This window comes from Crotalus tigris, unplaced genomic scaffold, assembly GCF_016545835.1.
Source record: "Crotalus tigris isolate CLP2741 ecotype Arizona unplaced genomic scaffold, ASM1654583v1 scf7180000017773.841730, whole genome shotgun sequence".
Classification (NCBI taxonomy): Eukaryota; Metazoa; Chordata; class Lepidosauria; order Squamata; family Viperidae; genus Crotalus; species Crotalus tigris.
Genome location: NW_024096624.1, coordinates 40,974 through 65,984, shown reverse-complemented (window position 1 = coordinate 65,984; position 25,011 = coordinate 40,974). Strand labels below are relative to the sequence as shown.

The 25,011-nt window shown below is 42.8% G+C and overlaps 1 protein-coding gene across 6 annotated transcripts in view; it reads right to left on the bottom strand.

Moving 5' to 3' along the window:
* PPP1R18 (protein phosphatase 1 regulatory subunit 18) overlaps positions 1-8,010 on the bottom strand; it is a 49,074-nt gene extending 41,064 nt beyond the window's left edge. The window contains exons 1-3 of one of the 6 annotated variants that reach the window (XM_039341858.1): positions 7,453-8,004; positions 6,723-6,988; positions 3,497-5,166 (exon numbers count right to left, since the gene is read on the bottom strand). In XM_039341858.1, coding sequence (XP_039197792.1) covers positions 3,497-5,125 — 1,629 coding nt within the window. In that variant the 5' untranslated portion in view covers positions 5,126-5,166; positions 6,723-6,988; positions 7,453-8,004. Of the gene's footprint in view, positions 1-3,496; positions 5,677-6,722 lie in introns of all 6 variants that reach the window. The other 5 variants (XM_039341862.1, XM_039341857.1, XM_039341859.1 and 2 more) reach the window with 5 other exon arrangements.
* Between the last annotated feature and the right edge of the window lie 17,001 nt (positions 8,011-25,011).

Below are 25,011 nucleotides of genomic sequence, written 5' to 3'. Positions count from 1 at the left end.
ATGGTACAGGATCTCCTGCTTGAGCAGAGGGTTGGACTAGATGACCTTGAAGCTCCTTTCCAGATCTATTCTGATTCTTAGGTTGCTAAACACAACACTTTAACATCTCAAAGGTGCTTTTTTCAAGAGGCAACTGGACTTTCTTGTTTTTCTTTGAAGACGTTTCGCTTCTCATCCAAGAAGCTTCTTCAGCTCTGAAGACGCTTCTGGGATGAGAAGTGAAACATCTTCAAAGAAAAATAAGAAAGTCGAAGCTTCTTGGATGAGAAGTGAAATGTCTTCAAAGAAAAATAAGAAAGTCCAGTTGCCTCTTGAAAAAGCACCTTTGAGATAACCTTGACCTGGATGACTGAGAATCTCCATAGACACAACAAGTTAGTGGGAATGTCATATTATCCCAAAAACATAGAGATCTATCTCTCCTGTACAATTAACGGAGGGCAACCAGACGTGGATGAAAACTGAGGAAATCTTTGTTGATGCTAATACAATCTCCAGCTAATTAAGACGGTGCTCTTCACTCCACTAAATGCCTTTTGCAGACAGGGAGTGCAAATGATCAGACATCCCTTTGTCTCTCAAACTCACAACGGAACCTCAACACGAGGATGCTTTTCCCATCTTAAGTTCTATCTGGAAGTCTCATAGTGGATCTTCTCTGTTTCACCTTATTTCCATTAAAAAGTAAATGCTACAGAGCATTCCTTGGCTCACTGCTCTGACCATGCCTTCTTCTGACTTTATATCGCTTACCCTAGGGACCTCTTTACATTCTCTCCTCATCTGACTTTTTATATACTTCTGCTTTGCCAGCCCTACACCTCAATCAATCTTCTTACTAAATAGTCCGACTGGCACCTACACACGTTTCCTGCTAATCCACTTTCATTTTGAGGGCAGGAAAATTGGTAACAGGCCCACTCTATACATCATCCTAAAAATTAACACATCTGATCTGCACATATACGCTTTGAGGGAAAAACAAAATGCTTAATAGTGTGCTGTGCCAAGAAACTTTAGATCAGGGGTCCCCAACTCCTGGTCCGTGGACCAGTACCGGGCTGCGGCATACCAATCCACACAAACAAGCAAAGCCCCATCCGTGGGATGCAGGCAGCACACAAAACCACGCCCCCTCTGGTCTGCGGAAAAACCTCTCTCTGTGGAACCGGTCCCTGGTGCCCAAAAGGTTGGGGACCTCTGCTTTAGACTTTCACAGGCACTTTAAAGCAGTGCTGCGATCTTCAATGGGAGAACCGGCCGATAGAAAGTAATGGTACGCAGGTGTTTAGTTCTTCTTCTGTTCATATTTTACCATATTTTCCTCTGAAAATTGGGAAAGTTTCTAAGCAAGCACTTAGCAAGCAGATGATAGGAGGAAACTAAAGTTAAGGGGAGACACTGTAGGGTGGAAGTCAAATTACCCTTCCTCACTAATTCTTTATCCTGCCATGCTCAAGAGCAAACAGAGTTTCTAGACCTCAGTCTCCACCCCAATGCTTGGTTCTAAGCAAAATATGTGAAAATCAGTGCTTGAATGTCATATTTAGTTGAAAAAAAGTATTCTAGCTTCAAAAGACTCTCATCTTTGACATACTCCTCAGAAAATGCAAACTTTTCTTTTCTTAGATAAGGTCTCTATTCTATTCTATCATTTTGTACAAGCACGTGTGGGAGTGTTAAGGTATATATTGCTCAGAAAAAATGGTAAAGTGGTTGAGTGTCATTATATGAATTATATGTATGATTTTGTTGCTGGTTTAGAATTAACTAATAAAATTATATTGTAAGTTTGTTCATGTGCCATGAATCACTGTGAATCTATATAGATTTAGTAGCACACAACCCAATAATAAATGCATTGGAGAAGAGGTCCCCTTAATGTCTCGTTCCATAATAGGAACGAGTGACTTTTTAGCAGGAATTGCTTTCAAGAGGTCACAGCCAACACTTGATGAAATTTCGGATGAACAAGCAGTTGAATATTAACTACAACTACGATATTGATCACTCTTTGAAGTAAGCCAAGATTTGTATTCTGGAAATGTGCTTGGAAAATGCAGTCAACACAACAAAGGAGCTGGCTTTTAGTCACCACTCCTGAGGTCTGTCTATAAATATCACATATGTCTAAAGGCCATTCAAAATTGGCCTGCAAAAGTAATTTGCAAATGAATAAAATAATTCTACCTGCCTATATTAGTTATTTCATTTTGATTAGGCATTGTGTGAACCCTGAAACCCTACAAAGGAAGCTCCAAAGTGTATTTTACAGCTTGCATAAAAACATCCCTACCAAGAAGTATGGATTAAGCCTCAAATCCAGCATGTTTTTTTTTTTAATTGTACATTAGGAAACCTTAATGCAATTTACAGGATATAGCTGTCTTCCTCTGAGTATTGCTGACAACTCAAGGTAAGGAGGAAATTAAAAGGAAGAACTGTGGAAAGAGATAAACACAGAGCAGCTGGGGACAAACTTGCACAGAAGAAGAAAAAGGCAGTGTGTCTGAATGAAAATTTAATCATTCATGAATTTTTGGGATGGTGGTGCTGGTTTTCTGTATGGCTTCTTCCATACGAACACCTCACAGAATCCTTGAATAGGTGCTCCATCACTGGAGGTTTTTAAGAAGAGACTAGACAGTCACTTGTCTGAAATGATATAAGTTCTCCTGCTTGAGCAGGGGGCTGGACTAGAAGACGTCCAGTGTCCCTTCCAGCTTCTATTCTACTCTACTCTACTCTACTCTACTCTACTCTACTCTACTCCACTGACCTCTGCAGAACAAGTGATCAGAGGTACTAGATATTGTTTTACTGTGTGTGGCAGGGTGTGAAATTGCTCTGTATCTGGGGACCTTTCAACAGACAAAAAAATATTTTGCACTATTGTAGTTAGCATAAAAGGAAAGGTTAATATTACAAGTACATTGTCAATGGAAAGTTAGGGACCGTAGGCTAAAGCACTGAGTTTGAGACTGTGAAAGACAGGGATTTAAAGCCTTGTGTGTCCTGAACTTGTGTGCCAACCAAGAACAAACTCAATTTTCTTTGCTTCATTTGCTCATCTGTAAAAGGGGAGGAATAGGGATCTGCCTTACAAAAGCCAAAGTTTTGTATTACAGTACATTAAAAATATCAAGTTCTAATAAGGCAAAAGAGTAGTTTGGTTACCAGCTTTGAGCTGAATCCTGCATCCTTCAACAAGAATTTCTAGAAATTGAACTGTTCTAGAAATATTCACTTTCTGAGGTGAATATCTCCCACAGCGTCAGAGAAATAAAGGAATAAAGAAACAAGAATGCAGGCAAAGGTGATAGCAATCACAGGATGGTGGTTGTGGAGGGCGTAACAAGCAAGCACCTGAAAAAGTTGTGGCCACCCAAAGGCCATAGAACAAGACAAATGCAAAAGTGCAGATGTTTACAAAATGCAAATAGCTGCAAATAGCAAAATAGCTGACCAGAAGGGCTTGGAGGAGCACCTTGCCTACCTTTTTCCGATGTCGGTCATTCTTTGCAAGACAAGATCTCTGCAGGGAGAGGTAGCCCCCAATCACCTGGATCTCCTCCACTGTGGGGTAGCGTTTCTTCATGGGCATCGTAGCCAGTGGCGGAGAGCTCTCGATGCCATTCTCCACAGCCATGACAGGTGACACGGAGGCCTTCCGAGGATTGATTGTGATGGTGTTGCCACTGCGACGCTGCATTGCTGGATGGGGGGATGAGACCCGGCCCAGGCCTCCCATCCTGATGTCCTCCTTAACTCTGCTGTTGCTGCTGCGTCTCATGGCCTCGGCCTCGGGCGGCGGCTCCTCAACAGCGTCCGGGAGAAGTTGTTCACAGCTGGGTGAAGAGCAGGAAGTGGGGACTGGGGGCTTGGCTGAAGGAGGGGAAGGGCTGGCTTCCTGTTTGGGTTCTGGGGGAGGGGAGGCTGAAGCCCGCAGTGGCACAACCATGAAGGAGTTCCTGGAGTGGAGGTGCAGGTTGGCCAAGGCTTTGCCCTGGACATCCTCCTCAGCTGGGTGGCTTTCCACTGCCGCCTCCAAATCACTGCTCTCCACCCTGGGTCCTCTGTCTGGGGACACGGCCTCTCTTCCCCATCTTTTCCCAGTGGGTGAGCGCCTTGGAGGACTATCTGGCCAGCCCTCCCCACCGCTTGATTTAGCTTCAAATTGACTTCGATAAGATGCCACAGTGCAAGGCCCTGGGGACGTCAGTCCCGGGAGGTCGCAGGGAGGGCTGGGGAGGCGACTGACGCAAGGCAGCCGGGATGAGGTGAAGTCTGCTGGAGAATGGGCTGGCTTCTTTCCTCCAAAGGTGCTTTCAGTTAAATTCTCAGTGCTGAGGGACTTCACCGGGTGTGATGGCATCACCACCCCTCCACCGTCCTCTTGGCTGAACCGGCTGAGCAGTTTGCTCACCCGCCCTTGGCGCTGCTCGGGCAGCGATGCCCGATGCTCAGCTCGGCCCACGGCATTGAGATCCTCCACGCTGCGGCTCAAAGCCGACTTGACGATGAAGACCTCGCCTGCACGGATCTCGGTCACGCTGCCCCCACGGCGGGCCAACAGCTCATTGAGGGACTCCATGCTGCCTGATTTGGCTTCTCCCGAGTGGCGGTCGCTAGCCAGCTGCGCCGGTGGTGCCCCATGGGCTGTTTCTATTATAATGACATTGTCTGCCCGCAGGGTCCGGACGCCTGGAATCTGCCCACACAGATCCACTATTTGTTTGGCTTTGGTATTCGCAACTTCACTTTCTGGAGGGCCAGACTCCTGATGATGGCGGCGCTTCTCCAGCTGAATGAAAGGATTTTGGTGAACTGGGCCAATCTTCTCCTGTAGCACCGAACTCTCTGGCTCCCCCTCTTGGTAGGATGACGTTGCAGCAGGCACAGAGGTTGGGCCACTCTCCGTTTCTCCTGGTCCGTTTGGTTCAGAAAAAGACGTGCTGGAACCTTGCTTGGCCCGGCGTCGTTCAATGATCTCCCGTTTCCAAGCTGGCATCTTAGCCATGCGGTCTTGCTGCTCCTGTTCCCGCCGCCGAGCTTCCTCTTCCTCCTTTCGCCGACGCTCCAGTAACTGGAGTTTCCATTCAGGCAGCGGAGGAGTTGAAGACATCTTTGCTGGAGGTGTGAGACAGCAGGAAACAAGAGGGAAATCTGGGAGAAAAAAAGGAGTGAAAAAAAAGAAAAGAAAAGATTGGGTGGGTTATGTTCAGGGGGTGAGAAGGCACAAAGCAAGGGAAAAAACAGAGGGGGGGGGAAAGTGGCTGGGGAGAGCAACTTAAAAGCAACACAAAAACAAAAGAGGCCAGGAAAAGAATGGAATAAAAGAGGGAGGGAAGAAGGAGAAAGAAAAGGATCTGGAACAGAATTGGCAATGAGCAGAAGGGGGTTAAGAGAAATGGGCAGTGGCTGGAAAGGAGAGGAAGGACAATATTAGAGTAGCAGAAAATGGAGGCTCAGAGATAAAAAAATGATCAGAGGAAGATGGGAGGAAGTGACAGATGGGAGGTGAAATGAGGGAGAGCTGGATTGGAAAAGGAGACAGAAAGGTGGGAGAGTACAAAGAATACATTCAGAAAAAAAGAAAATGGGAAAGAGTAGCTTGAAGGATCAGGAAGAGGAAGATGATCTGTCAGAAGACATTGCAACGTCAAGTCCCTTTAGCTATGAGAGAGAGAGAGAGAGAGAGAGAGAGAGGGAGGGAGGGAGGGAGGGAGGGAGGGAGGGAGAGAGAAGGCTTCCTTCAGGCTCAACCTTTGATGTTTTTCTCCCTTTCTTCTCCCTCTCCTCATCTGCTCACTCTTTCCAACTCATGTCACACACACTGTCTCTGGTGTGTTGGGGAGGTGACAGTTCTACACCCGGCTCCTTACACAATGAATCCAGACATCCTTGCAAGGAAGCAGAGGCAAAGGTGATTAGGTTTGTTTACAAGATTTGACCCCGGTCTTGATGGCCAGCTCAAGGCAGTTAAAGGGGTGGAAGAGCATGGAAAAGGGAAGAGGAACTATAGAGGATTTTAAAAAACAGCTTCCTTTCATGTGTTTTGTACTGCTATCAGTGTTCTAATCTAAGCTTTCTTTATGACTGTTAATAATAATAAAAAAGAATGCAAGGAACCTTGTTATGCCTGAGTAAGCAATCTAGATGAAAACAGCCTTGTGCAGTGACATGAAGAGGCAAGGGATATTGCAAGATGACAATGGGGCAGGTTTATTTACAGTGCAGTGTTATGCCACCAGCTCAGAAATAAGCATGCAGTGAGAATAAACTCACAGGCAAGGGGTGTATAGGATTGCAGCAAGAGTATAGAGAAGGCTGTTCACCCCGGGAGAGGAAATCTAATGGCAAACAACAGTGACCCAGGAGGAATAGAGTGAATTTCCTTCTCGTTGTCTGTTTAAATAAAATTGCCACTTCAGACACAAATGTTTGCACAGACCTCTAGAGTAATAGAGGGGACATGTTTTTAATCTGAAGCCAGACTGGGTTTCAAGAACGCATAACTGGCACATTGGCAGAAACCAGACTTCGGTGTATTTACAAGAAATGTAGTAACAGTGATAAACGTTAGAATTTTCAAAAGCAAATTTGGATGAAACGGAACGTGTTAAAGAAAAGAGATTCTGGGTGGGTCCGAACCCCAAAAGTTGGACAGGAAGCGGCTTGCGAGAGGAAGGTCAACAAGATAAATATAATTTAAAAATTACCAGAATCCAAACTTCGGAATTTCACGTTAATTCCAGCTGTTCAAAGATCTACAAAAACCACTGATGGAACAAAAGGCAACACTAAGCGCGCCTTGCTTGGTACCACAAGCCAACTTTTATATTCTGGAAAGCCAAGGCACCGAACCAGCCGATGGGGAAGACCAGTCTTCACTTAGAATCGAGGAGCCCAAAAGATGAATTGCCGCTTGGTAATTTTCCCGGAAAAAGAATGGCGTGCAACTAGAGACTTCCAAGAACTGATCCTTCTAGGAATTTGGAAAAGAAGCCTTAAAATAATCTTCTTAAAAACGTTGGCGTGTCCCTACCGTCCCCAGATATGCACAAGCGATGCAGAAGATGAAAAAAAAAAAACCAACCCTTTTGAGGGAGCGGGGGGGGGGGCGAATACTCTTCCGGAGAATTAGGGCTGGATCCGTAGAAACGTCAAAAAGGGAGCAACACGTGTACTGTACATCCAGGCGAGGGAGTGCCAAAAAGAAGACCCTTTTTTTCCCTCCGCTTCCCGCCTCTCGAGGAACGCTTCAAAGATCCGGAGGGAAATCAGGCGGGATCTGAAGGCTGAGCAGACGGGGATCCCACACACCAACTGAGGAGAACCCCCAACCGAAGCCCCTGGTTCCTCGATCCCCCCTAGACGCCAGGAATTCCGCCCCCCCCCGCCGCGATCCTTCGAAGCAGGGAGCAAAGCAAAGGATCCCTGCGTACGTACGCTTTCAAGCCAGCTGGATCTTGGAAGCCCGAGGCAGGCGAGAGACTACTAGATCCTTCGCTCGCTCCATGGCTGGAAGGAAGCTCGTCTGGCTCCAGCCGGTCCCGTTGGCTCGGAATGGAGGGGATTTTTTTTTATTTTTTTTTTTCTTCAGCCGCCTCGCTTTCTCTTCCCTTTTTTTTTTTTTTTTTCCTTTTTGCCTGTCCAAAGGAAGGGAGGGATCTAGGCGGATCTGAGTCAGGGTTCTTGCTGGAGGTGAAGGGTTGGGGCGCTCCGATCCTTTGCCTCCTCCTCCTCCTCCTTCTTCTTCCTTCGGCTGCTTTCCCAGAAGACGCGGTGGAGGCGAAGGCGCACGGCGGAGGAGCGGGCGGGCGATGGGGTGGTGGTGGGGGGGGGGGGAGAAGAAATCTCTGCCGGTCTCTGAGCGCATCCACTTCTAATCCTCTGCCGCCGAACTCCGCCTCCGCCCGGCTGCTAAAACCCTTTCAGAGGAGGAGAAGGGAGACGGGAGAGAGAAAAAGAGAGAGGGGGGGGAGAGAAGGGGGGGGGAGGAGAGAAGAGAGGAAGGAAGGAACGTGGAGGGGAGGAAAGATCGAAAGCGAAGGGAGGACGGAGCCCGAGAGGGGAAGAAAGAGGAAAGGGGAGGATGGGGGTCTTTGTGTATAAACAGAAGGGGAGGACAATGAAAAGGGGCGGGGCGGGCAGCAGAGAAATGCGGCCGGGGGGGGGGAGGCAGGCTGGCTGGCGGGCTGGCGGGCGGTGAAGACAGGAAGGGAGGAGTTGGTCTGTCGCAAATGTTTCATTTGAGATGTTTCCTATTATTACAGGGCTCTCCGGTGCTGGACCCCAGAAAGCCCCCCCTTCCCCCCCTCCCCACCCCGTAGAATCAGACGGGCCTCCTCTAATCCGTAAAAGCCGATTACTGCCTCTTCCTGTACCTCCGTGCGCGGAGTCCGGGGACCTTTCCAGTCCCACCGCCGTAGCCCTCCCGTTCCACGCAGACCTTTGCGCAAACACAAATTCCCACACGCCGGGTTGCATCATCCACAGCCGCTCTGGCTCTGATGGGACTTGTAGTCCTGCTGGGCTGGAAAGGATCAGGTCGGGGGAGTCCTGGTGTGTCACGTGTGTTATATTTCCTCTGAGGAGTAAGCACCCATGCTAGTGCTAGAGCAGCTGGTTCTCAATCGGTGGTCCTCAGACCCTGTGGGGGGGGGGAGACAATGTCATCCCAGGGGGTCCGCAAAGGCTTGAAGAAATGTTATGATTTATAACTTGAGTTGAGTCTTTGGGGGTCTGTGGCCCCAAAAGATATTTAAGGGGGGGGGGGTTCCTGTGATGAAGGAAATGCAAGATAGAAAATCTCTGTGCGAGATAGTAAATGCTAAAAACTGCTGGGTACTTGATAAAATTCACAACATCACACAAACTTCTTCTGTCAGGCCTTCAAACACAAAAGCTGTCCCTTCTCCCCTCACTGTGATGTTCATACTAGGGATTTTAAATACAGGTAGTACTTGACTTACAACTATTTGCTTAATGACCACTGGAAGTTACAAAAAATGACTTACTACCGGTTCTCATGCTTATGACTATTGCAGCATCTCACAGTCAGGTGATCAAAACCTGGACACTTGACAACCCTCCTATATTTATGGTGGTTGCCGCATCGTGTGATCGCCATTTGGGGCCTTCTCAGCTGGTGTCAGATAAGCAAAGTCAATGTGAGAAACTGGATTTGTGATGCACTTAACAAATGCAGTGATTTGTGTAACAAAGATGGCAAAAAAAAGGAAAATTGGGCTTTCTTAGCAACTGAAATTCTGATCCCAACTGTGGTCGTAAATTGAGGACTACTTATATGTACTCCATGTTTAAATACTTTATTTACAAGAAATGTAGCAATTGTAAAATCAAACATCCAGGACCTTCACTATGTGATCCATGGACGCTGTTTTCTGAATACATGTTAGATTTTGCATATCTTCCAAGCCAGCCAGGGCCAGCATTAGTACAAACCATGTTTTGCATCCCGATGTTGCCACACTGAGCTGGAGCCATGGCTTTCTTGGCACAGTCCGTTAGCAGGACTGAGAGCTAATGAAGATCCATCTTTCATAGTTGTTCGAAGAATCCAGGAAGATTGCTTAGAACAGTGGTTCTCAACCTGTGGGTAGGGACCCCATTTGGGGTTGAATGACATTTCATGGGGGTGGCCAAACAACGCAGTCCGCCATTTCCCCCCCCCCCTTTTCCTTAGCTGTGCTACTCCCTTTTATTCTGTTGACTTTTGAAAGCCAATAGAATAGACTTTCTTGAATAGTCTAATTCTACTGGCTTTCAAAAGCCAATAGGAATTGTCCAGGCTGTCTCTGCCCTGCTGAGCCTGCCAAAAGTCCCATTCTGCAAACGGTGCTGCACCAGATGAGTAGTCCTCGACTTACGACCAGTTGAGTAATCCTCGACTTACGACTGGTTGGGGGTCACGGCATTAAAAAGGTTGAGAACCACTGGCTTAGAACTCAAGTACACTTAAGCACAAAGTACTTTCTGAAGGTACTTTCCAAAACAACAACAACAAAAAAAAACCCAACCCCTAATGGGATGTAGCCTGTTCATGGAGGAACTATCTTGGGATAGCTTGCCTTGAATTCTGTAAAAAGCAGGAAGGAGAAATACCAACAACCAAGAAATCATTCCACTTTCTTTCTGAGAATAGGTAGGTAGGTAGGTAGGTAGGTAGGTAGGTAGGTAGGTAGGTAGGTAGGTAGGTAGATAGATAGATAGATAGATAGATAGATAGATAGATAGATAGATAGATAGAAAGATAAAATATCTGATTGAATGTGCCAAAGGTGCTTTTTCCAAAAGGCAACTGGACTTTCTCATTTTTTCTTTGAAAACATCTCACTTCTCAACCAAGCAGCTTCAGTTCAGAAGCTTCTTGGATGAGAAGCAAAACATTTTCAAATATATATGAGAAAATCCAGTTGCCTTTTGGAAAAGCACCTTTGGCACATTCAGTCAGATAGCCTTCCGATGATGATGATGGTGATAATCATCATCATCATCATAATCATCATAATCATAATCATTGAGTCAGAAGGGACCAAATGAGTCAAAGGTGTTTTGGAAGTAAATAAGAGCTGTTTGATCACTCTTGTCTGCACACTTGTTGACAACATCAACAAGTCTGGAAGTTGTAAGTCAAAACTTAACTTTTGCGGAAGCCACACTGGTTCCTTCCCAGCAAAACTGTTTAGAAATTTCCTTATTTTCTCTTCCATAATATTTTTAGCCACTTTTCTAAGCACTGTTGTTAGCTAAAATAGCCCAGAGTTTCTTTTTAATGTTATTTAATCCCTTTAAAAAAAAACCACAGTCACAGAGGCTCTTTTCCAATCCCTGGAAACAGATTGTAAAATTAGATAGGTTACATATTTTTGTGAAAAGAATGTCAATTTCATATCAAAAATTCTTTGGAGGATGGTATCTGGTCTCAGAGAACTTGTTTTTAGTTTCTCCATTTAATTTATGACTTCATGTTTTGTTACTTCTTTTTTGTTGCAGTTTAAAATCAATCTTTATTATGGTCACAGACCAAAATCAAAGTTAAATATTGGAATAAAATCAAAACAGAACAGAACAGAGCAGGACAGGACAGAACAGGACATAGCAATGTATTACAATTGATAGTGATATCATGATGGGTAACCAGGATCTGCCTAATTTAGCAAATACAGCAAAACTTAGCTACATTTAAAAAAACAACAAAACTGTACCTCACTTTGTTGCAAACAGTCTAGTCCAGTGGTGGCGAACCTATGGCACAGGTGCCAGAGGCGGCACTCAGAGCCCTCTCTGTGGGCATGCGCATCGTCGCCCCAGTCCTAGGCCTTCAGCTGGTTTTTACAAAACCTTTTTGCTTTAGGCCTCCACCGCCATGTGCAAAAAAAAAAAAAAAAGTTCAATCAGTCAATTTCAACTGGAAAAAAAAAGATCTTGCAAAGTTGGAATTGAATGATTGAACTTTTTAGTCCCACCCAGTCTGCCATTACCACTGCAGCCACGCCCACCCAATGGGCCACACCCAGCCAATGGGCCACACCCACCCGGCACTCGACAATGCATAAGTAGGTTTTGGGTTGCAGTTTGGGCATTCGGTCTCTAAAAGGTTCGCCATCCCTGGTCTAGTCTTCCTCCTCAAGAAATCAGCTCAGGTGTGGATGCCCGTCTTGTGTCCTCCACATGAAGACAAGCAAAACATTCATTCATTTTCTCTGCTACTTTTCTATCCTCTTCTAATGCATCTTTACCAACTCCATTATTCCATGGTTCAGTGATTGATTTCCTACTGCAAATGTATTTTAAAAACGTTATTGTTGATCATCTTTGTGTGTGCTGCTCGAAATTTTTAATCAACATCTTTGATCAATTGCTTGCATATATTTTGTGTTGGATTAGCATTGTATTGCATGGACTTGCATTTATATCACATTAGATATTTTTCATTTGGAAACCTGATTTCAAAATTCAGCAATAAAAATAGAAATCGGTACTTTCCAGTTTGAGCTCCCCAGCTGTACTCAGCTAATAGTTTTAACTTAGTCTTTGAATGAAACCTTTTCTGAGATCTTAAAAAACTCTGAATTATAAACCAACTAAGCGAGTAGGGTTTGTACAAAACGCTAAACCACAGAAAGCTAACCAAAGTTGAAACTAACCAGAGAGAGTCTTAAAGGGTCTAATTCAGTGGTGGCGAACCTATGGCACGGGTGCCAGAGGTGGCACTCAGAGCCCTCTCTGTGGGCACGTGCACCATTGCCCCAGTACTAGGCCTTCAGCTGGGTTTTATAAAATCTTTTCACTTTAGGCTTCAGCCGCCATGTACAAAAAAAGAAAAGGTTCAATCAATCAATTTCAACTTCTCAGGGAAAAAAAAAGATCTTGCAAAGTTGGAATTGATTGATGGAATTTTTTAGTCCCACCCAGTCTGCCATTACCATCGCAGCCACGCCCACCCAATGGGCCACACCCACCCGGCACCCGACGATGCATAAGTGGGTTTTGGGTTGCAGTTTGGGCACTCGGTCTCTAAAAGGTTTGCCATCACTGGTCTAATTCAGCATGTTGTGCAAAAGATTTGGAGTACACCAAAACATTTTGTAGATGACTGAAGAGAGAGATTTGATTCTGTCCCTCACGTTAATTTGGGGGTTTTAATAAAAGAATTGACAGCCAGATTTTTTTTTTAATCTACCGATAATGAGTCAATATTTCTTGGAGGCAGTAGAGACATCTGATTTTATGGACCAATGGAAGAGGAAGAGAAGAATTAACATTTTGCTCTGAGTTCTGCAGGGTATGAAATGATTGTCGACAAAGTAGTGATATGTATTTGGGGGGATGGTTTGAATAATGATGACCCATATGGGGCTTTCTAATTTTGCACCCCTTCAGGATCAAGAAATCTTGATGTTGCAGATTCCAGAATTCTTACTCATCTTCTGAGGACATTCTTCGGACATTGCCAGTTGACTGATGTAATTCTACATGTTTCATAAGCTGGTTTCTTTTTCTTAGAGATTGTGTTCCCAACACAGGCTTTAACAGTGTTTAATTAAAAGCACAGTGGCTGCATTATTTATTTATATTAAACCATTTATATGGCTGCCTGTCTTACAACAATATCTCTGGGTGGCGTGCAGCAATTAAAACTAAAAATGATTGGAACTACAAGTAATAATTGTCCAAGATTATAAAAAAGCCATTCCAGTTTCCCCAAAACAACATTTGTAATAGAGCTCACTTAACATTATTTGCAACATATATGATAGTAAGCTTAATTATAGCATAAATGAGGTTTTGGAAGGTGTTTAATCTATGATCAGTTGGTTAATTTATGATTCAGCGTACTGTGTGAAGCCAGGAAATGGGCACATTCAATAACCACTATGACGTCTCTGTGAATGCAGCTACAGAAAATCACAAGGGAGCACTTTCAACAATTGTTAAGCAACCACCCACCACTTCCTGCCCTCTGGAGTTTACCAGACTGCCTTAGCCCAGCAGTGCATTATTGTACATTACTGTACAGATAGCCCACATTGAACCAGAATTTGTAAGACTCCCTGCAGTGGAGTCCACAGTGAGACTGCTTTTGTGATCCTGAGAAAATTTGATTATAGTGGTTTCAGTATTATACATATTCTAGGAATTAAATCAGCACAGCTGGATAAAGAATGCTAATGTGAGCACCATTGGCTGATCCTATGAATTAATGGTCGTCCATCTTTAAGTATCCAGCACAAGAGCAACTTATTAGGGTAATCACCAGTGTAGACCAGTGGGGTGTTGTAAGCTGTCCAAATGAATTGGGGAATTAGCTATTACTATAATAGGTCTGTTGGTCCAATGTAATGTGCTCCCTAGGCTTGGTGCTTGGTGTTATGGTACCCTCTAGTGTTTCGCTAACATTATAACTTTTTCTGGAGATATAGCCATGTTTATTTTTATTTATTATGTGCTTCTAATTCATATTCCAAAATATTGGTCTCTTGCAGCCAGCCAAGCAAACAAGAATCTTGTGATACCTTTAAGATTGGTCTATTTATCACTATGTGCATTTCTGAGGATTTCAGTCAACTTCCTCAGATGCTTGCTCCGAAGCTGCAAAGGAGAAAAATCTGTGTATGCACAATTATTTCCAAGAAGAGGGGAAAAGAGTGGGAGAAAGAATGGGTGGGGAATTGATGAAGGAAGTTGGAGGATAAGAAATAAAGTTGAATGGCAAACAAGCCTAATGAGCACACAAATTTGAAAACCTAATGCAGTGGCTGACTGATCCAATGCAATATTGTCAGTGTCGCACATAATAGCTATTTTTTTGTTTGTTTAATCATTTTATCAATAAAGGAGAATATTTGTAGCTCAGGGTTGAAATGAGGGATCCTCCGTGCTCTTGGAGCTTGGTTGTTTTCTTGCAGATGCCCACTCTTAATTTTGTCTTTCTTTTACAATACTGTCTTATCTCCCCCTTGTTTCCCCCAACCAACTACATGCGTTTATTTATTTATAAAATTTATATGTTGCCTATCTCTCTGTCCAGTGACTCTGGGCAGCTTGCAACATCTTTAAAGCACAACGTGCATTCGAAACATTAAAAACACTCAGCATTAAAATTAAAACATAATAATAACAATAATAACAATAATAAAATTGGAAGGGAGCTTGGTCATCTAGTCCAACCCCCTGCGCAGGCAGGAAACCCTACACCATTTCAGACAAATGGCTGTCCAATCTCTTCTTAAAAACCTCCAGTGTCGAGCATTCACCACTTCTGGAGGCAGGTTGTTCCACTGGTTAATTGTTCTAACTGTCAGGAAGTTTTTCCTTAGTTCTAGGTTGCTTCTCTCCTTGATTAGTTTCCACCCGTTGCTTCTTGTCCTGCCTTCAGGCGCTTTGGAGAATAGCTTGGCTCCCTCTTCTTTGTGGCAGCCCCTGAGATATTGGAACACTGCTATCATGTCCCCCCTTGTCCTTCTCTTCATTAAACTAGATATGCCCAATTCCAGCAACCGTTCTTTATGTGTTTTAGCCTCCAGTCCCCTAATCATCTTGGTTGCTCTTCTCTGTACTCTTTCTAGAGTCTCAACATCTTTTTTACATCATGGTGACCATTAAAGATTAACAAGAGATTAAGGGACCAATACAAGAACAGGATGGAGAAGGAACCTTCACCTAACCTACTAACCACTCCAAAGTGGAACATCCCCCTTGGGGCCCAAAGCAAAGCAAGGTTTTCAAGCCCTTTCAGAAGGCCCACTGTACATACATTTGTACAGTGGTACCTTGGCATTCAACTGCTTTGAAACTCATTGCATTTGGCACTCAGTGCATTCTGATGCAAAAATTTTGCCCTGGTGCTCATCATTTGACAAGCTAGAGCATGTCAGTGTTGGCTGCCTTGTGACTCATTACATTATTCGTTACAGGGAAAAAATGTTTGCTACTTGTTTTTAGTACTCATCATGCCTCCCGGAACCAATTAACAATGAGTATCGAGGTACCACTGTATATATAAATTCTTTCTTGGGATAGCTAAAACTCATACCGTAGAAGAATGGGATTACAGATTATTAAAATCTTTTTAGGAACTTTTGCAGCAACCCTGAGCAGGGTCATTCTAAGTACACAAGGTTATTTAACAGACCGAAAGCAACTTTCGCTCTCACCTCCAGCACTCTCTGCATTATTAATGAAAGTGTGGAAGGGAATTTAAATGGCAGTAAGAATGGTCTTGGGAGACAGGAGGAAGAGTCACAAGTTAGTTAGGCAATGATCAGATAAGAGGCAGCTAAGCCCGCAGAAGGAATGGGGCATGGCAAACACCCTCCTTAAGCTTCTTGGACTATAAAGATGAGAGAGTTGGGGGGGAAAGAGATATACTTTCAGATTTACAAGATTCTGTTAATGTAACATTACAAAAAAGATACAGCTGGTACTCCTAGGTGTGCTTCTTGTCTGGACTACCTCACAGCGATGACAGGCATCTTGCAATTGACAAAATGGGCTTTGAGCGCTCTCTCTCTCTCTCTCTCTCTCTCTCTCTGTGTGTGTGTGTGTGTGTGTGTTTTACATTTTGATTTTATTGAGCAAATCGGTATATGTATACTAACAGACTCACTGATGGTGCAGCAATGATCAATGTTGCAAGCAGTTTTAGTACTGGACACAAGATTCTATAACGGAGCTGCCCGCATGTGCGTTTCTATTCCAAAACATTTCTGAGTCAAAACAAAGCCCTTTATAAGTCTGTCTTACAACATTTTTTTGCTTCATTTGCAATCTGCCAGAATGCTAGCCATAGACGTACTTTTGGGCTTCTCACACTCGATGTGTGTACATAATGGGTATTTCCTTCTGGGGAAAGAATTGCACACTACAAACTAGGCTGTTTATAGTTCTGAAGCCATAAATACAAGGAGTTTATATTTTGCTGTGGTGTGACTTCTCGCTAGTTTGGGAGTAGAGTAGAATACGTAACACCAATTTTAGGGTGACACACAAAAATAGTAATACAAATTCAACAACAGGAAATGAGAAGACTTTTTTTAGAACTGAGAGACTCAGAGGCTGGCACCATTTTGGCTCAGATGTTTGTGGAGGGGAAAAAGTAGTTTTCAATCTGTTTTTATCAGGAAACAGCAAGTCCTGTTTAAAAAGTGAGGTTAACCCATTCCACACTGTATCTTTCTCCATCTGATGCCAGAATTGTTTGGGCATATGTTTGCTGGTTTCTGAGGAACCTAAAACCTTTAGTGCTAGCAGTTACTCTTATCCCAAAGCTCATATGATTGCACATGGGTATTGTGGAAAATAGCCATAGCACTTAGACTTATCTCTCTCTCTCTCTTAGAGTTACAGCCCTCTCTAAGCAGTTTACAGAGTCAGCCTATTGTCCCCAATGATCTGGGTCCTTGCATGGATGGATGGAAGGCTGAGTCAACCTTGAGCCAGTGACAATTGAACTGCTGGCAGTCAGCAGAATTAGTCTGCAATACTGCATCCTAACCACTGTGCCACCAGCACTCTAGATTAGAAGATCTAATCAGCCTTCTCAGTGTTGAGCATCTTCTTCAGAAATGCATTTCAGCCTTCTTCTCTTCTGAGACAGTTTTTTTTTCACTCATTTGACCAATTCATTTCACTCATTTGACCCTTGATGAATTAGAAAAATTGCCCTTTTAATTTTTGATCTGGTCCTTTCCACTGTTAACTGCTAGGCCACTGAAATATGTTATGTTTTGGCCCCTGTGGCAGCACGGTACCAGGTCAAATCTTAAAGATATGCATTTGCATGTGATTGTAGCACACCCACAGATACTTTTCTGCTTGGGCAGTCCTCTGGCTCATATATGTGACAATTGCCTTGTCCAGGCAGGGTCACGTGATCACCTTTTCTGATCTTCTGACAAGCAAAGTCAATGGGGGAACTAGGTTCACTCTTACTAACTTAATAGCTATGGTGATCCACTTAACAGCTGTGGCATGAAAGATCGTAAAATAAGGCAAAACTCATTTAATAAGCTTCTTGCTTAGAAATGGAAATTTTGGGCTCAATTATGGTCATAAGTCAAGGACCACCTCTGTATGTTGGTGGCTAGTGAAGGATGAATTTCCAGAAGGGGTCAGTATCATATGAGCAAGGAAGCAGATCTTGTTTAATATGCCAACAGGGGTTTCTGGGGTGCTGCAGTAAAAAGATTTTCCAGGTTGCACCAAGTCCTTTGGAGAAGTTTCCTATGAACTGAACTGCACACTGCTTTTTGCTTTTTCATTAAACAAAAATATGTGAAGAAATGTACTCCTGCAGGGAACCTCCCGAGTTCGTAACAGTCAAAGGAAAATTAAGCAAATAAAACAAAGAACTATTTTAATAGCTAGAGATGTTAGTATGATAGCACCTTTGTTGTATGAGTGCAGAACTCATTTCTAAGAAAAATCAAGAGTGAACATTTAACCGGAAATTTAGTTTCATTTATGTTAGTGAAAATAACCATAAGCGGCCCTGACTTAGCAGGGGAAGAGACATAAACTGAAAATGAACATCACATGGAGACCAATATTGAAATAAAAACATAGTGCCACCAAATTAAGCATTTCTAAACTGCATTGATTTCCACAGATAAGATATAAGCAAATTGCTCATTTTCCCCCACAGGAATCCTATCACACATAACATTAAAATATTTAATTTTGAATGAATGAAGAAATAATATTCCATCTTTATGTCCCTATGATTCTTCATAGGATTGGTTGGATCCATCTTCCCAGTCTCACAAGTCTTCTCTCCATCCACACTTGTATCTGAAAAGTTCTCTCTCTCAAGGTGCTTCTAGATCGATGATCGTGAACCTATGACAGGCGTATCAAAGGTGTGACACCGCACATTTTGGGTGATACACCAGTGTTCATCAACACCCAATAACAACTATTCTCAAAAGCAAGCCCGATTTTTGTGTCATTTTCAGAGACACCGGAAGCCATGCAAGGACAGGGTGTGTGCTCCCTTGTGGCCTCCGGACCCTCCCAAAATTGAGGGGCAATTGGGACAAACAGAAAATTGAGGGCAAGGTACCTCTGGCTGCAGAAGAAAGAGGAAGGGAAAACGTTTGGGAGCTGGAAGTGGGATGAAGCAGAAGTCCCAAAAGTGCGTTTTCAAAAGGCAAATGGACTTCCTTTGTTTTTCCTTGAAGATGGTTCGCTTCTCATCCAAGAGGCTCCTTCAGTTCATTAACATGAAAAACAAAGGAAGTCCAGTTGCCTTTTGAAAAAGCACCTTTTAAAAAATTATCCTTGGGATAACCATGACCTGGATGATTAAGAATCTCCATAAACAATGAAGCAGACATTTTTGCCCGTAGGAAACCATCTGCCCTGCAGCTCTTGAGGAAATGCTGCAAAATTCTCTTGGTCATATTTCCTACGGAACATGTGCTGAGTAGATACGGCATTCCGCTTCCAAAAAAGCATAGAATCATGGGAAAACATCTGGAATTAGTACAAACTTTACGTGCGGATGGGTACTGTCTTTACTGGCACTGAATAGGTTTGCCAGTAACAGCAAACAAATTGCTTTAGTACTTATTTCACTGATATTTACTGTATTTAGAAAACTGGTATAAAATTGGGATACATTTTTTTTTGGTGGGAGGAGGAAGAGCCAGTTTTGTGTACAGTAGTGGTTAAGGTACCAGTCTAGAAATTGTGAGATGGTGAGTTCTAATCCCACTTTAGGCACAAAGCCAGCTGGTGACCTTGAGCTAGTCAGTCTCTCTCAGCACAAGGAAAGCTAACAACAACAACAACAACAACAACAGCAACAATAACAATAATAATAATAAAGTTGGAAGGGATCTTGGAGGTCTTCAAGTCCAACCCCCTGCTCAGGCAGGTAACCCTATACTGTTTTGGACAAATGGCTGTCCAGTTTCTTCTTAAAAACTTCCAGTGTTGGAGCATTCACCACTTCTGGAGGCAGGTTGTTCCACTGGTTAACTGTCAGGAAGTTTCTCCTTAGTTCTAGGTTGCTTCTCTCCTTGATCAGTTTCTATCCGTTGCTTCTTGTCCTGCCTTCAGGCGCCTTGGAGAATAGCTTGACTCCCTCTTCTTTGTGGCAGCCCCTGAGATATTGGAACACTGCTATCCTGTCCCCCCTCGTCCTTCTCTTCGTTAAACTAGACATGCCCAATTCCAGCAACCGTTGTATGTTTTAGCCTCCAGTCCCCTAATCATCTTTGTTGCTCTTCTCTGTACTCTTTCTAGAGTCTCAACATCTTTTTTACATCGTGGTGACCAAAGCTGGATGCAGTATTCCAAGTGTGGTCTTACCAAGGCATTGTAAAGTGGTATTAATACTTCACGTGATCTTGATTCTATCCCTCTGTTAATGCAGCCCAGCACTGTGTTGGCTTTTTTGGCAGCTGCAGCACACTGCTGGCTCATATTTAAATGAATGTCCACTAGGACTCCGAGGTCCCTTTCACAGTTACTACTATTGAGCAAGGTACCCCCTATACTATACCTGTGCATTTGGTTTTTCTTGTCTAAATGTAGAACCTTACTTTTTTCACCATTGAATTTCATTTTGTTAGATAGCACCCAGTGTTCAAGTCTGTCCAGATCCTTCTGTATCTTAAGCCTGTCTTCTGGAGTGTTGGCTATTCTTACCAGCTTGGTGTCGTCTGCAAATTTGATGAGTTCCCCATCTATCCCCTCGTCCAGATCATTGATGAAGATGTTGAAGAGTACTGGGCCCAGAACATAGCCCTGGGGCACCCCACTACACACTTCCCTCCATGTAGATGTGGTTCTATTGAGGACCACACTCTGAGTACGGCTGGTCAGCCAGCACCTGAGGGCAGGATAAGAAAGAGGCAAGGGCACTCCTGAAACCTTGCTAAGAAATCTGCAGGGATTTATTAAAGTAGTTGCCACTCACTTGAGAACAAATGAAAAAAGAAGGAGGGGCAAGAGTTATTTGTTTTCAATACTAACAATATTTTTTTTAAAAAAAGTTGTACCTGGTCAGCGATGGTAGGTATTAATTTTGGTAGGTATTCAGATGCTTTTTAATTGAACGAGGAAGAAAGTCTATTTCTAATCAGGATAGCTACTGTTTCCCTTTATCAACTGGAAGATAACAAGTTTTAAAATGAGTGTAGTCCCTATTATTTCCTGTAAGAAGTCATGCAATACGGCAATCAAACCACAAGAAGAGGCAAAACTATATATGTTGTATTTTAAAAAAAGGCACGATCCTTAGTATACACAAGGGTTATACTAGTATCAAATTAAGTTAGAATAATGTTCCTAACCTTCTTAAAATCCAAATAGTTTATTTTGTAACATATTAATGAGTGGTTATTAACCGTAAAGAGAATATTTCTGCTTCTGTTGATGTAATCTGACTTTTTTTCACCTCTTCCAGACTTAAAAAAAACTAAACAGACCATATGAAAGATTTGTATTTACTTTAATGTCAGAGTTAATAAATTATTTTGGTTTTGGTTGAGATGTTGAGACTCTAGAAAGAGTACAGAGAAAAGCAACGAAGATGACCAGGAGACTGGAGGCTAAAACATATAAAGAACGGTTGCAGGAATTGGGTATGACTAGTTTAATGAAGAGAAGGATGAGGGGGGACATGATAGCTGTGTTCCAATATCTCAGGGGCTGCCATAAAGAAGAGGGAGTCAAGCTATTCTCCAAAGCACCTGAAGGCAGGACAAGAAGCAACGGATGGAAACTGATCAAGGAGAGAAGCAACCTAGAACTAAGGAGAAGTTTCCTGACACAACAATTAATTAGTGGAATGACTTGCCTCCAGAAGTTGTGGGTGCCAACTCTGGACTTTTTAAGAAATGATTGGACAACCATTTATCTCAGTGGTTCTCAACCTGTGGTCAGGACCCCATTTGGGGTCCAACGACCATTTTACAGGGGTCGCCAAACAACGCAGTTTGCCATTTCCCCCCCCCCCCTTTTCCTTAGCTGTGCTACTCCCTTTTATTCTATTGGCTTTTGAAAGCCAATAGAATAGACTCTCTTGAATAGAGTCTAATTCTATGGCTTTCAAAAGCCAATAGGAATTGTCCAGGCTGTCTCTGCCCCGCTGAGCCCACCAAAAGTCCCATTCTGCAAATGGTGCTGCACCAGTTGAGTAGTCCTCGACTAGACCGGTTGAGTAGTCCTTGACTTACGACCGGTTGGGGGTCGCAGCATTAAAAAGGTTGAGAACCACTGATTTATCTGAAATGGTATAAGGTTTCCTGCCTGAGCAAGGGATTGGATTAAAAGACCTCCAAGGTCCCTTCCAACTCTGTTATTCTGTTATATATTACTATATAGATAGTACTTGAACATTGATTTGCATAAAGTTTTGGAAACTTGAACTATTTCTAAGTAGTTGTTGAAACCACAATGCAGTCAATTGTTAGGAGTGAAGCTGATAGAGCAAGGAGCAGTGTTTCCCAGACTAGTGAGAATTATTATGTCAATAAATTCCAGCTGCCTTCTCTGTCCTTGAAGAAAATGATTCAAAGAAAGGTCAAGAGGACTGTAAAGCCTGAAACATTCACACTTTCTCTCTCACACACATACACACACATGCAGAGAGAGAAGTGGTGACTGCTTTGTTCTGCAATAGATGTATCTTCTGTGGCAGCTGGCTTCTTTCTTGCCTGCAATACAGGTAGTCCTCAACTTACGACTGGTCACTTAGTGAGCATTTGAGCATTTGAAGTTATGATGGAGCCAAAAAAAGAGTATTTACGACTGAGGTCCAAAGTTCCAGTGGGTGCTCTCCCACAGTCACATGACCCACATGTCAGATGCTCAACAACACAGATGTTTGGGGCCTTTTGCAGCATCCTGTGGTCACCTGACTGCATTTTACAACTTCCAGTTTTTGGCAAAACCGCACCTGTAGCAAACCATTGGTTTGCTTAATAACCAGAGCCTTCACTTAATGACTACAGCATTCACTTAACAACATCACAGAAAAGTTGTACAATCAAATTGATTAGATAATGGCAGGCTCCATTATAGTCATAACTCAAGGTGTTCCTGGAAAGTATTTACACAAGCTGAGGCATGTCTAAGAATTTGCTGTTGAGCAAGCAAATTCCCCAGAAAGACTGGAGAAGCTACAGTACATTGATAATTGTGCTGGGGAGGGGGGGGGAAGGTGACAGCAATTGCACAGTTTTCCGCTTGCACAAGTGACTAATGCTATTTGAAACCAGATTTTATCAGCCAGAGCAGCTCACTGCATGTGGAGAGATGATGGGAAAATCAAGAAAGGAATGGAAGAAAGAAAAGATGTCAACAATTAAGATATAACTCAAAGATGCTTTTTCACACGGCATCTGGACTTTCTTGTTTTTCTTTGAAGATGTTTTGCTTTTCATCCAAGAAGCTTCTTGCGCTCTGACTGGATGATGGGGAATGGAAGGATTTGCCTGAGCAGGGGGTTGGACTAGATGACCTCCAAGGTCCCTTCCAACTTTATTGTTATTGTTATTATACTCCTTGTACACAGCTGGTCATTTGCATTCTTTTAGAGAGTCAGACTCACTGGAGAAGGGCCTAATGCTGGGAAAGATGAGGGCAATAGATGAAGGGGATGACAAAGAATGAGGTGGCTGGATGGAGTCACTGAAGCAGTAGGCGTGAACTTAAATGGACTCCAGAAGATGGTAGAGGACAGGAAGCCCTGAAGGAACGTTGTCCATGGGGTCGCGATGGGTCGGACACAACTTCGCAACTAACAACAAGAGAGTCATTGAGGTCACCTGGAGGTTTATCTGTATTGTCAGGATCACCTGAGTAGTGCAAATGGGTCCAGTTGCCTCATGAAAAAGCACCTTTGGGATAACTATGACCTGATGACTGAGAATCTCCATAAACAATCAAGAGATTAAAAAGTGAGTCGCCTTCATCATCGTCATATCATCATCAACATCTTATCCTGTCTTTTCTCATAATTGCCATATTAGTTCAGGTGGCAGGAAACTCAGGAAAGTGTTTAAAATCATACCGAGATACTTTTCCTTAATTAATTCACTATAAATGAGGTGGGAAATTCCTGTTTCTTAATGTACTTAGTTCAAGTACATAAAGGGAAATGACAAGGAAACTACATGGTCACAGACATTCAGACCAGAAATAACAAGTGTAAATTGCAGCTGTGTAGATTTTGTTTGAATACTGTATAGGAAAAAAAGTCCTGATGATGTGTACAAGAATAAGAATAGAATATTTTGACTACAAGAATTGTGGATTTCCCATTGCCAGATATTTTTAAAAAAAGACTAGACAACCTGTGACCTCTTGGCTCATCCTTCTCTCCAGAGATATTTCCTTACCACGTTCAGTGCCTTCAATGATAGCAGAACTTCTAATATACTTGAAAAAAAAATTCAGGGGTATTTGCCAAATTTCAATTCCGTAAGAGTCACGGGTCCCAGATTTTGAATACATTCTATAAGTTAGCCCATTTGAGGTACCTAGGTTCAAAACGTGTTGCCCAATGGCATACTGTTTCACCCAATTAAAGATTATAGACACAAGAGTCTTAGTAATGTATAGACTGGACAACTACTTCTGATGAATGATTGAATTGGTTTTTCTGCAAATTGCAGAAGGTTAGAGCAGATGATCTTTGTGATGTCTTGTCTATGGAGATTCTCAATCATCCAGGTCAGAGGTAGGCAACCTTGGCTCTTTTATGACTCGTAGACTTCAACTCCCAGAATTCTGGGAGTTCATGTTTATCATAAATTATGGTGACAAAATATTTTGGTTTTCAGATTACTTACTTTCAGTTTTGGAGATATGACTTTTGTCCCAATTTGTCGTCAACCTGATCTCTGCAATGAGGTCTAATGAAAATACGATTAATCAAAGCATACTTGTAAATCCATTGAATGTAAGAGTATTCTTGATGGTACAAAAATCTATCCTGTTCATACATATGATTACATTTCACCAAAGCAATGACTTCACCCTGAATTTCATTCTGTGTCTAGTTGTATTTCCCAAATTGCAGTTTTGCACTTGTTCCCTTTGGTGCAGCTCGAAATTCTAGTTGTATTTTGTTTTTCAGTAAATCTACAAGCTTTAAGAACAGAATACCAAGATGAATTTGCTTTATCAACTTCTCCCTCACTAAGTTCAGAAACTAGGAGATTCTGGTTAGATTTGTTTGCTGTTGACTTTTGGACTGAATGTTTAGCTAACCCAGAAAAGTCCAAACTAAATAAATGTCCTTTTATGGTCAGAATTGTATTGCTTGATGAAAAAAATTCCCTACACTATTATGAATTTTCTGGAATGGATCCACATTCCTGATTATCTGACTCAACTCTTCTTTCAGATGAGTTTTTACAATTCTCAGCAGGTCAGCTTGCTTCCTGCTTATCTAGAAATGGAGTAAAAAAACTGGCTCTATTTATCTCAAAAACCATGACTCAACAAACTACAGGTAATTCTCGA